Source organism: Blennius ocellaris (assembly GCF_963422515.1).
Source record: "Blennius ocellaris genome assembly, chromosome: 16".
In the NCBI taxonomy this organism is placed as follows: Eukaryota; Metazoa; Chordata; class Actinopteri; order Blenniiformes; family Blenniidae; genus Blennius; species Blennius ocellaris.
This window is the reverse complement of record NC_137665.1, coordinates 9,717,783-9,731,016: the sequence shown is the minus strand read 5'-3', so window position 1 is coordinate 9,731,016 and position 13,234 is coordinate 9,717,783. Positions and strand designations below refer to the sequence as shown.

Here is a 13,234-nt window from a genome sequence, read left to right as displayed (position 1 = left end):
CCCGTGGGCCAGAGCTGGCTTGCAAATTGTTAAAAAATTCCAAAGAACGTAGATTTTAGGAATTTTTTTTTTGGGGGGGGGGGAACAAAGCTCCGCCATCTTTAACCTCCGTCGAAAATGTTATATACATCGAACAGCGTGGAACATATTTGGGGAAAACTCCGAAAAATGTCTAAAAAAAAAAAAAAAACAACAAATCTGACCCCGACTCACAAGTTTAATTTTTTTTTTTTTACTGAAGAGTCTCACCCAAGTGGCGAAGTGACTAGTTATCAGTGTGAGCGTTCCACGCCCAACAAGTACGGTACATAAATTAAACAGAAGGCAGCTCTTTGTCTCGTCTCGCCACGCCGCGTTCAATAGCGATGGCTCTGACGCCTGAAAGAGACCGACGGTAGTAATGACCACGCCAAGACTAACTTGTTCCAATCAGAAATGTATCAAACACACTTGCTACTCCATCTGGATGAAAGTGTAACTTTGAGAAGTGGAGCGGGCATATCGCAATGCTAAGCAATCATAATCCGCGCTACACTTGCAAGAGGTTTCATCACCAGAATTCCCTCCCTATTGCAAAAAAAAAAAAAAAAAAAAAGGAGGGGGGGGGGTGCAAAAAATATATATTGATCTTTTTCTGCTTTCCTTCCAGGCATTCCCATTTCCCTGTGCAGCTTAAGCAGCACTTTTGTGGACAAATTCCACATTTGTGTTCCTTTCTGGAGGCTATTAATTGTCCTGAATAGGCGTAACTCGTCCCGGAGGGTCGGCAGCGCCCGGCCGCGCCGAGGTGTCGGTGGCCAGACTGTACTCGGCGCTGTGCAAGAGTCTTGCCTTGTGTTTCATCAACCTCGCATATCCTCTTCCACCCTCCACTGCCTGCCCATTCTGAGCAACGCCAGTGGGGATGAGTTGTGCACTCAGTTCACCTCTGTGGCATCCAGCCTTATTTTATCCTCGCCACCTCAATGAAAGAGGTGATAAATCTAAAGAGGTGATCTCCACCGCTCCCTGCCTCCATCCAGCACAGCCCCATAGGGCCCCCCCCCCCCCCCCCCCCCTCTCTTTTTTTTTTCTTCCCCCCGGACAATCATCAGCTCTTGTTACCTGCAGAGAGGGGCAGAGATGGGCATTACGCTTTATTGCAAAGCCAAGCTTCTGATGTGAGGCCGGGCCTGTCTGCTAAACACACTTCAATGCCCCCCTCGCATGAGCAGAGATGATGAAATAAGTTGGATATCGGCGCAAGAACGGGCAACTTCTATCTGTTTAGCCGTGCCTATATATGCTCAACAGTTTCCAAGGTGACTTTTCAAATTGCACTGAGACTCTCCATGGATAATTCATTACCTGTGCCCTCCATAAGTGTGCGCTTTAATAGGCGGCAAATTTCATCATGTCACACACAGGGAAACAAGAGCATCTGCCAAGGCAAAATAAGGGAACCGAAGTGTTACACTGCATTAAATAATGTCATGAGAGGGTTAGCTCTCTCCAGCATTTAGCATAGGCTTCAATAAACAATCAGAAAATACAAATACTCTATTTTTTTTCTTCCTTAATGCTGCAAACATTGATGGTTTGATTTCCATTCTCGAAATCTCACGTGACCCAATTTGAACATGCACTGGTTGCAGGACTATATCATAACCACAAATGCATAATGCATGCTTATCCTGCATATTTAAAATAGCTTTAAGCACTTGGTCCAGATGTACCATTGCCCTGTGTGTTTGTTTGTTTTCTGTGCATGATGACAGCGCTGCAAATCAAAGAGCCACATCCTCGGGCAGAATGTAGATGAGCCTATATATTGATGAATGCATGATGGTCATCACTTGATGCTCGTGGCGCGGATGACTGACTGGCTGACTTGCAGCTTCGCTTCGATCCAGCCCCTCAATCGCGGAGGTGATAAACATCGACCCTCATCCACCGTGCAGACCTTTGTCCGGTGCGCGGTGCCATGTTTCGGGGTGGATTCGTCTAAATACATCATTGTGATGATTCAGCATGATTAAACACACACATATACACACACACACGCCGATACTTGTTAATTGGCTCTTGTGCAAACAACTGGCGGCGATATTGCAAGCCAAGGACGGCGGCGGTTGACTTGACTGTTGTTATAAATCAAATAGTGGTTAAATGCATTTTCACTTCAGGTGACCGCAATTCAACACGGTGGGTTTTTCTTCAGGAGGCATTTTTTTTTCCTACGGAGAATCAACAGATAAAAAAAAAAAAAAAAAAAAAGAGCCGAACACACAGAGAGAACGGAGCAGACATAGCTGAGATGTAACGATCACACGCGTCTTTGACAGAAATGTCATGAGAGAGATGATGATGAGGATGATGAGGAGGATGATGATGATCGCCACCAACCTGATCTCTGCGCACCGCTGGATCCGCTCGTTCCCTTCGCACAACGAGGTGATGAAGCAGCAGGTTTGAGGCGCATGAGTTGACAAAAAAAAAAAAAAAACCCACGGAAAAAGGTGTCGCGACACGGGAGCCCCTGGGCTCCTCTGCTCTGCAGCCACAAAAGACGCGACCCTGCCCGGGTTACACGGCGTTTGACACTCCGCTGTCTCTCCGGCAGCCTCGCGAGCGCCTCGCGAGCGACTCCCCGCCTACCAAATAAACCGAGAGGAAATCCCCGCGCTCCGCCGTCCCACACGATGCACGGCACCCGCCGAGCGACACCCCTAAGCCTCGGGGAAATCACTCCCCCCCCCCAGAAAGCTCCACACGTCCGGGCGGAGACCCTCCGGAGAAGAAGAGCGTCCCGACGCGTCTCACCCACCGCCCGGTGTGTCACAATAGAGGAGCTGCCATGTCACCGGCGCGCGACAACACTGCCCAGCCGCTCAGGGGACAAACTTAAAAAGAAAATAATTTTTTAAATAAACACACTGTCTGTGGAAACGAACCGGGGGAAATAAGCAAGCTTTAGTTTATGAAAAACATTCGGGGGGAAAATATATAGGAATAACTTGACGTTAGCAACAATGCTAACCTAATGAGCTAGCGGTGCCGAGGCTGTCAGCGACCCTGAAGTTCGCTTGTGAATCGATGGTTAAGTCAAAACTTAACTCTTAAATTCTGCCTGACGCTCTAAAACCACAATATATGCCAGAAAAGAGATAATTTGAAAGAAATATAATATGATATTTTTAAATGACGCATGAAGAAATGATAGTCCAATAAAATGCTCTTTGTATAGCTACAATAAACCACAAACAGATCAAAAGACACCAATTTCATATTGTCATGTGGAAGTGATTATTATTCATAATAGCACCGTATTCATTAAAATACAATTTATGTCCCTTTCTTCTGCTTGTTCTAACAAAATGAACACAAGACAAAACTAAATAGTAAACAATAAAATATGACAGTGTTAAAGATACACGTAAACTAGTTATAGTTTCCAAAACTACTGTTTCTAACTAAAAACTTCACTTTTTTATTCCTACTAAAGCAACAAAATAAAATGTCACAATGCAGCAACACGAAACCAGGGAAAAACCAAAAAGCTTCAACTTCAGACCTCTTAACCTGGACCCAATTCTTCTACACATACTCAAATTTCATTAAAAGGCCTTTTATGTACTATTATTCTATTTGGTTAAATGGACATACACGAAAACTGAACTTTGCTACAAAACAAAACAAAACGTACAGGCCCTAATGTTCAATATGAATCAAATGCCCCTGCAAGGCGGTAACATTTACATAAATTCTGTTTTCAATGCCGAAAACATGTACTTCTGGTTTCTACAAACCAGGCGAAAAAACAAACAAAACATGTAATAACAGACCTGATAACTTTGTATGGAATCATTATATAGACTCTATATATTTATCAAAATGTATTAATGTAGAAGAACACTGTGTTTCCCCCCCCAAAATACCAAACTTAACTGAAAAGGTTAGTGAATGGAATTAAGAATATTGTCAAGTGAGGTTGTAGTCTCACTTGAATACAATTTACCTCATGTTTACAACTTGTATAATTACACTTACTATTAATAATGGTTTAACAAATGGATAATTGCTATAATTTCATAACTCAGTTCTGATCTAATCCACTTTAAAAGCCTTAAAAAAAGTGTCATTAAAATTCCCCTTAACTTATCGTCGAAGCAGAGACTGACTTCAGCGTCGCGGCGAGGCGAAGGCATGCACACTCAGCATAACAACACGGGCTGCGTTCGATTCGCGGACCCACCTGACGGAAGAAAAACGACGCTCCCTCAAGTCGTGGCCGTCCCGGTCCTCTCGTTCGGCGCTCGTGCGTGTGTGGCGGGGCCGACCATGAGGGTCTCCGGCGGGGTTTCGGCGTCACTCGTGCTCTCCGTGTCGTTCCTTTCTCTCTGTATCCGAGCCAGACGTCATCGTGTTTGGTCACGTGCCTTCATTCATGAGAGATCAGCTTTCCTCACACGAGCACAAAAAACATCTCACCCCCCCAAAAAAAACCAACACACACACACACACAAATATCTGTCATCATCACAGGGGAGACTGCACAGTCAACACATCTGGATCACACTCACTCAACTTCATCAACACAACAGGACGTTTTGATCACGTTTATTCACCCACGTTTAAACAAAGACTATAAAGTGGTATCACTGCCGTCGTTGTGCTGTAAAATATTGCATTTCAAACATCATAACAATGTTTCACTGAGGTAAAACAACCCTGAGTTGTGATGGCTCAAGTTACAAAAGGAACTTTTCCAGGAGATATGGGACATGAAAACAATAAACATATATTTAAAATAAAAAATGTATATATATATATATATATATATATATGGAGAGATGTGAGGGAGTGTGAGCAAAACAGCAAGGGGAAAATGAAATGTGCGTGTTGCAGGATATTTCTTCCTTTCATTCTTTGTTGTTGTGAATATGATTAAAAAAAAAGAGAAACAAGGGCTTGTAAACATACAAGGATGTTGTTGAGTATTGGATGACGCCATGATTTGTGATGAATACAAGCACTTCAGTATAATTATATATGGATTTTATCTCTCTGTGTTCTGAGATTTACAAAAAACAATACTCTTTCGCTTGTCACTAATTTACATTGATTGTTTGTTTTGGGGTTTTTTTTTTTTTTTTTTTTTTTGGGGGGGGGGGGTCACCATTACACCAACAGCATTTCAGAAGCAGTTTGTTGACTTTTAGGACATTTTCCTAGATTGTTGCACTTTTGTGCTTCTGACTTCCACCCTGGTTTTCTCCCTCAGTCCCAAAACATGCCTGTGAGGTTAAAGTGGGGAAATGAATGATGGATGGAGGGACTTCTGCCATTTGCTCACAAGGTACCAGAGAGAAGCAACACAGTTCACACTATGTCCGAGGAGACTCGTCCTCTCAATTTGAAAAACCTTCACCTAAAATGATATAAAGCGTCAAATAAGGAAAGAACTGTAACCAAAAACCCATTCTTATAAGAAGACAGTTTGGGGGTTTTTTTGGTTTTGTTTCATGTAATGTTTCAGCCTCACTTTGCAAGTCGATAATGACACACCGGTATTAGATTACATGAGCAAGCACTGCCTCATTGGGGATGGGTACAATTCACAGTAAAGCTTCTGATTTCCCTGTAAATTCAAAAAAAGAAGAAGAAGAAGAAGAAAACCGTTCAGTTCTTTTTGGTTTTGGGACCACGGTTGAAGATGCTGATCCCCTGAGATCTGACTCCGACAGACTCCGCAGTCACTCCGGGCTGCTGCAGCACTTGGTCCAGGGTCGTCTTCTTTATGGCGGCAGGGGAAATCTTCTCCTGGTCGGCCAAAAACTGAAGTTCCCTTTGAAAGAAACGGCAGGATCACTCACACATTTACTTTCTAAACTGCAGCATGCGGGCTGAACATACTAAAGCAGTAAGTACGTGGTCGTGAGCAGACCTCAAAGTAGGTCACCATCCAAGTATTTGTGTAAAACGTTCAAAAAAACAACAACCTAAAAACACAATATTTTTAAACCTGCCATGTGACACCACACCTAACTTGTTTGTCTCACGCATTCCTTCCCTCCTACCTGGTCCGAACACAAGAGGCCTCCACAGCATTGATGAGGAGGCTGCGGAAGCCCCCGCTCTCCATGACGTGGAGGGCGTGGATGGTGGCGCCCCCTGGTGAGCACACGTTGTCCTTGAGCTGCCCGGGGTGCTGCTCCGAGTCCAGCAACATCTTCGCCGCCCCCTGAAGGGATAAAGACAAGAGAAACGCCTACTGATGCACACAATCCAGAGGCTGCAGGTCACCGAAAAACACTATCAGAAGATTATTTATTGCGACAATTCAGGGGGGCATAAAAACTCGTTTCTGTTCAGATACCAGTAAAACTACTCCAAACGTGCAATAGAGAGAGTGAAAAACAAAGGCGTGTCCTCTTTTTCAGCATCCAGAGCTCGTACCATCAGTGCCTGAGCTCCGAGGCGCACAGCCAGTCTCCTCGGCAGGCCCATTTTCACTCCACCGTCAGCCAGAGCATCGACAGCTGTGAACGCCTGCAACGCCACAATCGTCGTCGTCACAATTTGCAATGATGGCGAGAGCGGCGCAAAGCAGTCCAAAAAGGCCACATTTTCCCCCGCAGGACACACTCACATAAGCCGGGCCGCTGCCGCTCAGGCCCGTCACGGCATCGATCAGGTCCTCCTCCACCTCGATGCAGTAGCCCACGCTGGCCATCAGCTGCTCCAGGAGCTTCCCGTCCTCCACCTGCGCGTGAGTGCCCACGGCGTAGACGGTGGCGCCCTCACGCACCACCACCGGCGTGTTGGTCATGCAACGCATCACCTTTGGCGCGACGCGATACTGCTCCAGCTTCTGCAGCCGGGAACCGTTTGAAAGTTTTAAAAAGCCGGCTTCTAGTCCCTCAACGTTTGTTGTGAATGAGCAGCGAGGCGACTGAACACTGAGATTCAGGTCGACAACGCTGTTTTCGCAAGATACATTTTCATGGTGCAACAGCTGTGGATTTTTTTCTTTTTTTTAATGTTTAAAAGTAGGGAAATTAGGGGAAATGGCCAGCAAGCTGTACACATGGACATGCGAGTGTTGCTTTTGCGTTATATACATGTGCAGTTTACTTCTTTCAGGGAAATTCCATCATTTAGCTTCACATGGTAGCGACAAGCATTGCTGTCAAGTCCAAGCAGCTCACCAAAGTCATGTTATGGCATGTGACTGTGACGCCCGAGGAGCTAATTACATCAGAATACAACCATACACAGTTAGAAATATAATCATACATTTTGTACAAAAAAAACACTGTGCTGCACTGCATTTGCAGTAACACACCGTAGTGACTAAGAATGTTGAATGTGACGTTTTCAATAAAAAGCGACAAGTGTTCCTGTTTTCTCCACGTTTGTCTAAAAGCCTTTAAACATGTGTGGAGCACAGACCTTTTCTATGGAGCTGATGGTGACCCCCGCAGCACACGACACTATGAGATGGCGGTCTTCAATATCGGGTCCGATCTCATCCAGCACAAAAGGAATGATGTGAGGCTTCACACCCAGGAAGAGCACGTCGCTTCTGCTCACAGCTTCTTTGTTGCTCGTGGTCAAACTCACTCCCATTTTCTACAAAAAAAAAAAAAAAAACCCACAAGGATTTGTTAAAATGAAAGGAATCGACAAAACATTACATTCACTCTACTCTAATGAGATTTTAAGTAATTCTGTAGATTTTGAATCCATTCTTATTTGTGCAATGTATTTGTGTTTAGCATACAAAAGCTGGTTTGGGCCCTTTTGGCCCATGAGTGTAATGGCACCCAAACTTTTTCCTATGTCGACAAAGTCTTAAGAATTCTTATGGACTCACTTCATCAAGCTCCGATATGCAAAATATGAACGTGAAACTAAAAAAAAAAAAAAAAAAAGCTGGCAGACACAGCCACTCTCACCAGCACAGTTGTGGCACAAACAGGTTTTATTTTCAATGTGCCAACGTAAATGTAAACAACAGTAAAATGCACAGGCTGAACCAGCACATCTGTCTACATATGTGTCTACACACCCGGAGCTGCTGCGCTGAGGGGAGATCTGTGTCTGGAGAACTGGCTGTAATCTTGTGGGTTGCAATCACACCTATGAGAATTTTTTTGAGAAAAGAAAAAAGATGGGAGTATTAATCAGCACAAACTTGCTGATCATGCTATTGTGACATATGAAAATAAAACTCACCTGCAGCTGTGAAGCCTCTGACCAGAGCGTGGGCCAGCTGGCCCGCCCCTATGAAACCCACACTCATCCTACCTGTGAACGCAGGACGGACAAACGTTACTTTCTGCGCGCGTTACTCAAGAAAGACACCCCGCTGAGTTTGACAACTGCAGAACATCGTGTCTTTGTTCAGCGGAAGTGAAACAAACACAGTTCGTTTAAAAAGCGACAGACGCCCAAGTTCACTTTAAAGGTTTTCAAATTAAATAAAACACATGGAGGCGTGGAGAATAATCCATGAAGTAACCGAGTGAGAACTTCTACACACACAAAAAAACATTTACCTGTTGTTACTCCCTGTCAACGTGTCCCACCGGGTTCCGTCTGCCCTGAACCTGTAGCGAAACATTTGACTGACAGGTGAACAAGCCAATGAGCTTGCGTAATTACAGGACGCCGAGCTGGTTTGACCAATCATAGAGATAGACGTTAATCTGTGGGCGGGGCCTGTGAAGCAGACTATCCAGTTGCATCAGTTTGTGCCTGAGGGAAGAGACGCTCGGGCGGTAAACGCTGCTTCACTGACCCCTGCTGGCCAGAAGAGGGAACAGCACTTAAGTGACAATCATGTCACGCATACAGTATTTGTACTTTCAAATAGAGTACTCTGACAAATAGGTTTACATGGCTTTCGGATTGTTTTTCTGTAGACATCACCCAGTTTCTTTCAATGTTCTTTTTTCTTTATTTGTGGGCAATATAACATCTTACAATTGATAATTTTTTTTAACAATTTACTTCCCCAGCATGTCCACTACAGTGGACCACAACACTATTTGAGTTGAGAGCGAGAGAGAGAGAGAGAGAGAGAGAGAGAGAGAGAGAGAGAGAGAGAGAGAGAGAGAGAGAGAGAGAGAGAGAGAGAGAGAGATGACAGCAAGAATGGAACTAACATGATAAAAAAAGAATGATTTATTTATGGAACCTCGCAGAAACATACAGCATTCCAGTAGTAGTACATAATTTAGTGATCTTACGGTCTAAAATATCCTGGTTATGGTGGAACATAGGAAAAGCCTGTTTATTTACATGTTAAATTTGGATTTTCTATAGTTATTTATTCTGATAAGAAAAGGGGCATGTAAACACCTCATCCTGGTTTCCTTGTCACAACTAGTATGTCAAAGAATGAGACACAAATGATCAGAATGCTGTAATTCCATTGTAATAATGGAAATATACAATTCAAAACTCCAAGTCCACTGACAAAATATTACTGATGCATAAAATATTGGAATGAGCCTGCAGTATATTGAATTGTTATTTACTGAAAACAGAAATGTGACTCACGTAGAACTCTTGACACAAAGAACCTTTCAAATGTGTATTTCTTTCTTCACTCAGATGAAGTACTTATAACAATATGTCCAATACTAACATAATGAGTGAAATAAACCACAAAATCGAATTAACTTGATCATGCAGGGGTAAAAAGCAGAGTCCATCCTGGAAAAGCAATCACAGTGTAAATATGAACTTGTGATACCCTTGCTGTGAGGCAATGTGCTTAAGTAATACAATACACAATAGTGTAGGACCTCATGGCTTTTGATTTTATGAAACTAAACAAGATGAACCATTTACATTGAGCTGAGTAAATAAACATTGTTCAACTTAAAATGCAATTGGGCTTAACACTAATAACAGAGTAAGCGTGACTGATTCAATTGTGTCTTACCCTCAAAAAACCAACATTTATTGATTTTGGGAACTTGATATGAATTGAACTCCTCACTTTTTAAATCTTGCAAGATTTCAGAGGTTAGATTATTTTTGTGCCATTTCCAAAGGAAAGCCTGTGTAAATATGAAAACTTTCATATAGGTGATGTTAAAAAAAAATAAAAATAAAAAAGACACTTGTGAGATGAATGCATACCTATGAATACATTAAAACAAACACGTTATACAATTTGGCATATAATGTTTACCGAAGACCGACGTCATTCAAGAATACAGAAAACAAACACTTAGGTAATTTATTCAACTCAGAAAATATCGCAAACATGGCAAAGGAAGGAATGTCACACTCATGTTTGTTCTTCATGTAGTGTAACAACAAAATAATCAACTTCATACGACTGTCAAGCATCTTAAATAATTAATGTCAGTGATGTGTCTCCCTTCCAGTAACAAAGTGTACTTAAGAGGAACACAAATGAGGATTATAATGCAACGGAACTGCTTGAAAACCAAAATCCAAGTTCAGATCAAACTGCAGATGTAACACTGACGATTCATCTCTATGAGATATATGTACAACCTCCTTATTGTCTGAATACAGCGAAACAAACTGTTCAGTAATGCGAGTCAGACATAACACTGTTCGGATAACTTTGAATGTTATACACTGCTGCAAGTTTGTTTTGTGTGAAACCACCAAAGAGACTGATGGGCATTTTTTAATGAGTATAATGAACAGAGAACAGTTGATTTGAATGCCACTACTGATTGCCGCTGTGCGTCTCTGAACAAAAGCCAACTTGAAGGAATTTCAAGTGTTTCTGAACCAATAATAGAAAATCTGTATTGAACACCTCAAATACATGTGAAATTATGAGTGAAATTAATCGAGTCTTTCACAAGGACCTCAGTGTAGAGGACATAATAGATGTGGTCTCAGTCTTTTTCTTCTTTTTTTTTGTCTCTGAGGCGTCATGGAAAAGTCTTTTCATGCGGCCGAGCTTGAGACGAAGCGAATCCTCTGGGAGTAAACGAGATCGACAAAGTACAATATCAAGTTGACGTTGGTGAACACCGCCACCACCAGCTTGCTGTCCCATGGGCATTGTCCACGTGGACAGTCCTCCGGACGAGTCGTGGTGCCGTACTTCTTATCGAAGCTGAAGATGGGCCAGATCAGTGCCGTGCTGAGGTAGAGGACCACGGCAAAGAAGGTGTAGATCACCACGAACCGATCGAATGGGAAGCGCAGGGCGCCGGTCCTGCCGGAGACCGTCAGTATGACCACAATCACGGTGACGGAGAAGCACAGGCTGTACACCACCACACAGTACTGGGTGGCGATGTGGAGATTGTACTCACTGTCGTTCGCCAGCGCGCCGAAAACGATGCAGGCCACAAAAGCCTGCACCACCTTGAGCAGCCCTGACACGGTGGCCATGTAGCCCACCACGGCTCCTGGTTTGGCCCGGGTCAGGAACACCTCGGCTCCGTAGGGGAAGCAGCAGACGCTGGAGCAGACGGTGACGGCGATGCGGTAGGATTGGATTTCGCAGCTCCCGTCCGGGCACTCTGTCTGCAGGAAGTAAACGGGGTAGACCACGGAGGCGGTGATGTACATGAGCGTCGCCAGCATGGCGAAGGCCACGGTGAAGTTGTCCCAGGAAATCGGCATACAGGTGTGGAGCCGGGTGATGTCCAGGGTGAACACGACCAGCGTGACGGCGAAGCAGAAGCACCACACGAACATGCAGAAGTTCCCATAGTTGGCGCTGTAGCCCGCACTGTGGGACACCAGGGCCATGATGGTGCAGCCAAGGAGCAGCTGGCACATCCGGGCGATGCCCAACGGTGACAGCACAGCGTCCTTGTTGAGGTAGTGTCCTCCATGAGAATCCATGGCGCGAGTCTTCCCCCAGGAGAGGTTGTTTTTCCTTGGAGACTCTTAACGCCCGGCACTTTGTGCTTGGTGTCCTTGTGGCCCACAATTTTCTTTCACTCAGGCCTCACCCTTTTCTTGGTTCCTTTTTATAGATGACCCTTAATTACAAATGTCTGTGAGTTTTGTTTTTTTTTTTCTTCTGTGAGCCTTCTATGTAATTAGAGCACTGGGTCTGCTAACATTTATAGCCAGTCATGTAAAAGCTTTTACAACGCCTGTTATAATCTTGAAAAACAGCATCGACTTAAACAATACGTACAATGGCTGACTTCTGTATCCTTTACCGCACAACTCCACAAGGTCTTACTTCTTTGAATAATACTGGTATGGGTCCAATACTTTCTAGAAGAGCAGTACGATCTTGGATCTTCCCCAAAACGGCAGTGTATTTCCGTTAAAATCCCGGCTGTCCTTCACTCAGGTTGTCCAGTGTGTCAGACTGTCAAAGTGTTGTCGGGTCTTGTCCAATAAGCTTTCCTTCAAATGTCAAATGCAGAGATCGGCCTTGAACAGGTGGATGACTGTGTTCTCCTGCCAGTCAAGTCGTGTTTCTCACCGACTGCGTCCTTGTAATTCCTTGGCTGCAGATCCTCAAACTCCGTCAGCTCTGTCTCCTGCTCTTTGTCTTGTGCGTGTCTCCTGCTGCCTCTCAAACTCGGACTCCCACTCTTCCTTGCAGACGCACACTTGTCTCTCCTCTGTGTGTGTGTGTGTGCATAAGCAGGATGGGGTGGTTGCTTAAATGAAAGTTTGTGTTGAGCCCAGAGCTCAGGCCTTACCAGCTCTATAAATAGGGGGTCTATATTCCACAGAAGGGTGGGAGGCTGCATGTGGTAAGGCAGCATGAGAGTCGTATTTCTGGGGAGCACCGAGAGAGGCCGAGTCAGAGCTCCCTCACGAAGAAACTGGCATTTAGACATGGTGTAATGACAGGGGGGGAGCATAAGACTCCCATTAGAGACATAAATTACACACAGGTTGAAAGAGGTGATTACACACAAAGTGATTGTAGATTTGAGCCGTGCATGAGAGAGAGGGAAGTGGAAATGGGTTTGACGTTACTTAAAATAAATAGTTTAACCTGTGATGTTGCCACGCTTGGATTTCTTGTGTACAGAAGGGAAAGCGATTCATAAAAACACCACCTGAAATAGTTGTTGACGTTGTGTAAAATAACACACTTCTCCTCCCATTACGTAACATTTATTCAAAGTCCATTTTACTGCACACACATTATACTGTATATGCCTATAACTAAATAAAAGTTTGCAAAAAAAATAAAAAAAATCGAAACAACCCATGAATACTGCAGAAAACACTTGTTGGTCTTAAATGAATTTATATTCAGGAA

At 43.9% G+C, this 13,234-nt stretch overlaps 2 protein-coding genes across 2 annotated transcripts; both read right to left on the bottom strand.

Annotated features, from left to right (window-relative positions):
• Positions 1 to 4,625: 4,625 nt before the first annotated feature.
• On the bottom strand, positions 4,626 to 8,588 carry LOC308140901 (pyrroline-5-carboxylate reductase 1, mitochondrial-like). Its single transcript, XM_080510866.1, has 8 exons — positions 8,544 to 8,588; positions 8,221 to 8,292; positions 8,054 to 8,124; positions 7,435 to 7,614; positions 6,632 to 6,853; positions 6,439 to 6,531; positions 6,060 to 6,223; positions 4,626 to 5,827 (listed from the first exon to the last, which is right to left on the bottom strand). Exons 2-8 carry the CDS (start codon positions 8,285 to 8,287, stop codon positions 5,662 to 5,664), a joined length of 963 nt encoding a protein of 320 aa, XP_080366992.1. The 5' UTR covers positions 8,288 to 8,292; positions 8,544 to 8,588; the 3' UTR covers positions 4,626 to 5,661.
• Positions 8,589 to 10,236: 1,648 nt separating this feature from the next.
• Positions 10,237 to 12,577, bottom strand: LOC308140823 (myeloid-associated differentiation marker-like protein 2). Its single transcript, XM_080510764.1, has one exon. It carries the CDS (start codon positions 11,839 to 11,841, stop codon positions 10,930 to 10,932), a length of 912 nt encoding a protein of 303 aa, XP_080366890.1. The 5' UTR covers positions 11,842 to 12,577; the 3' UTR covers positions 10,237 to 10,929.
• Positions 12,578 to 13,234: the final 657 nt, after the last annotated feature.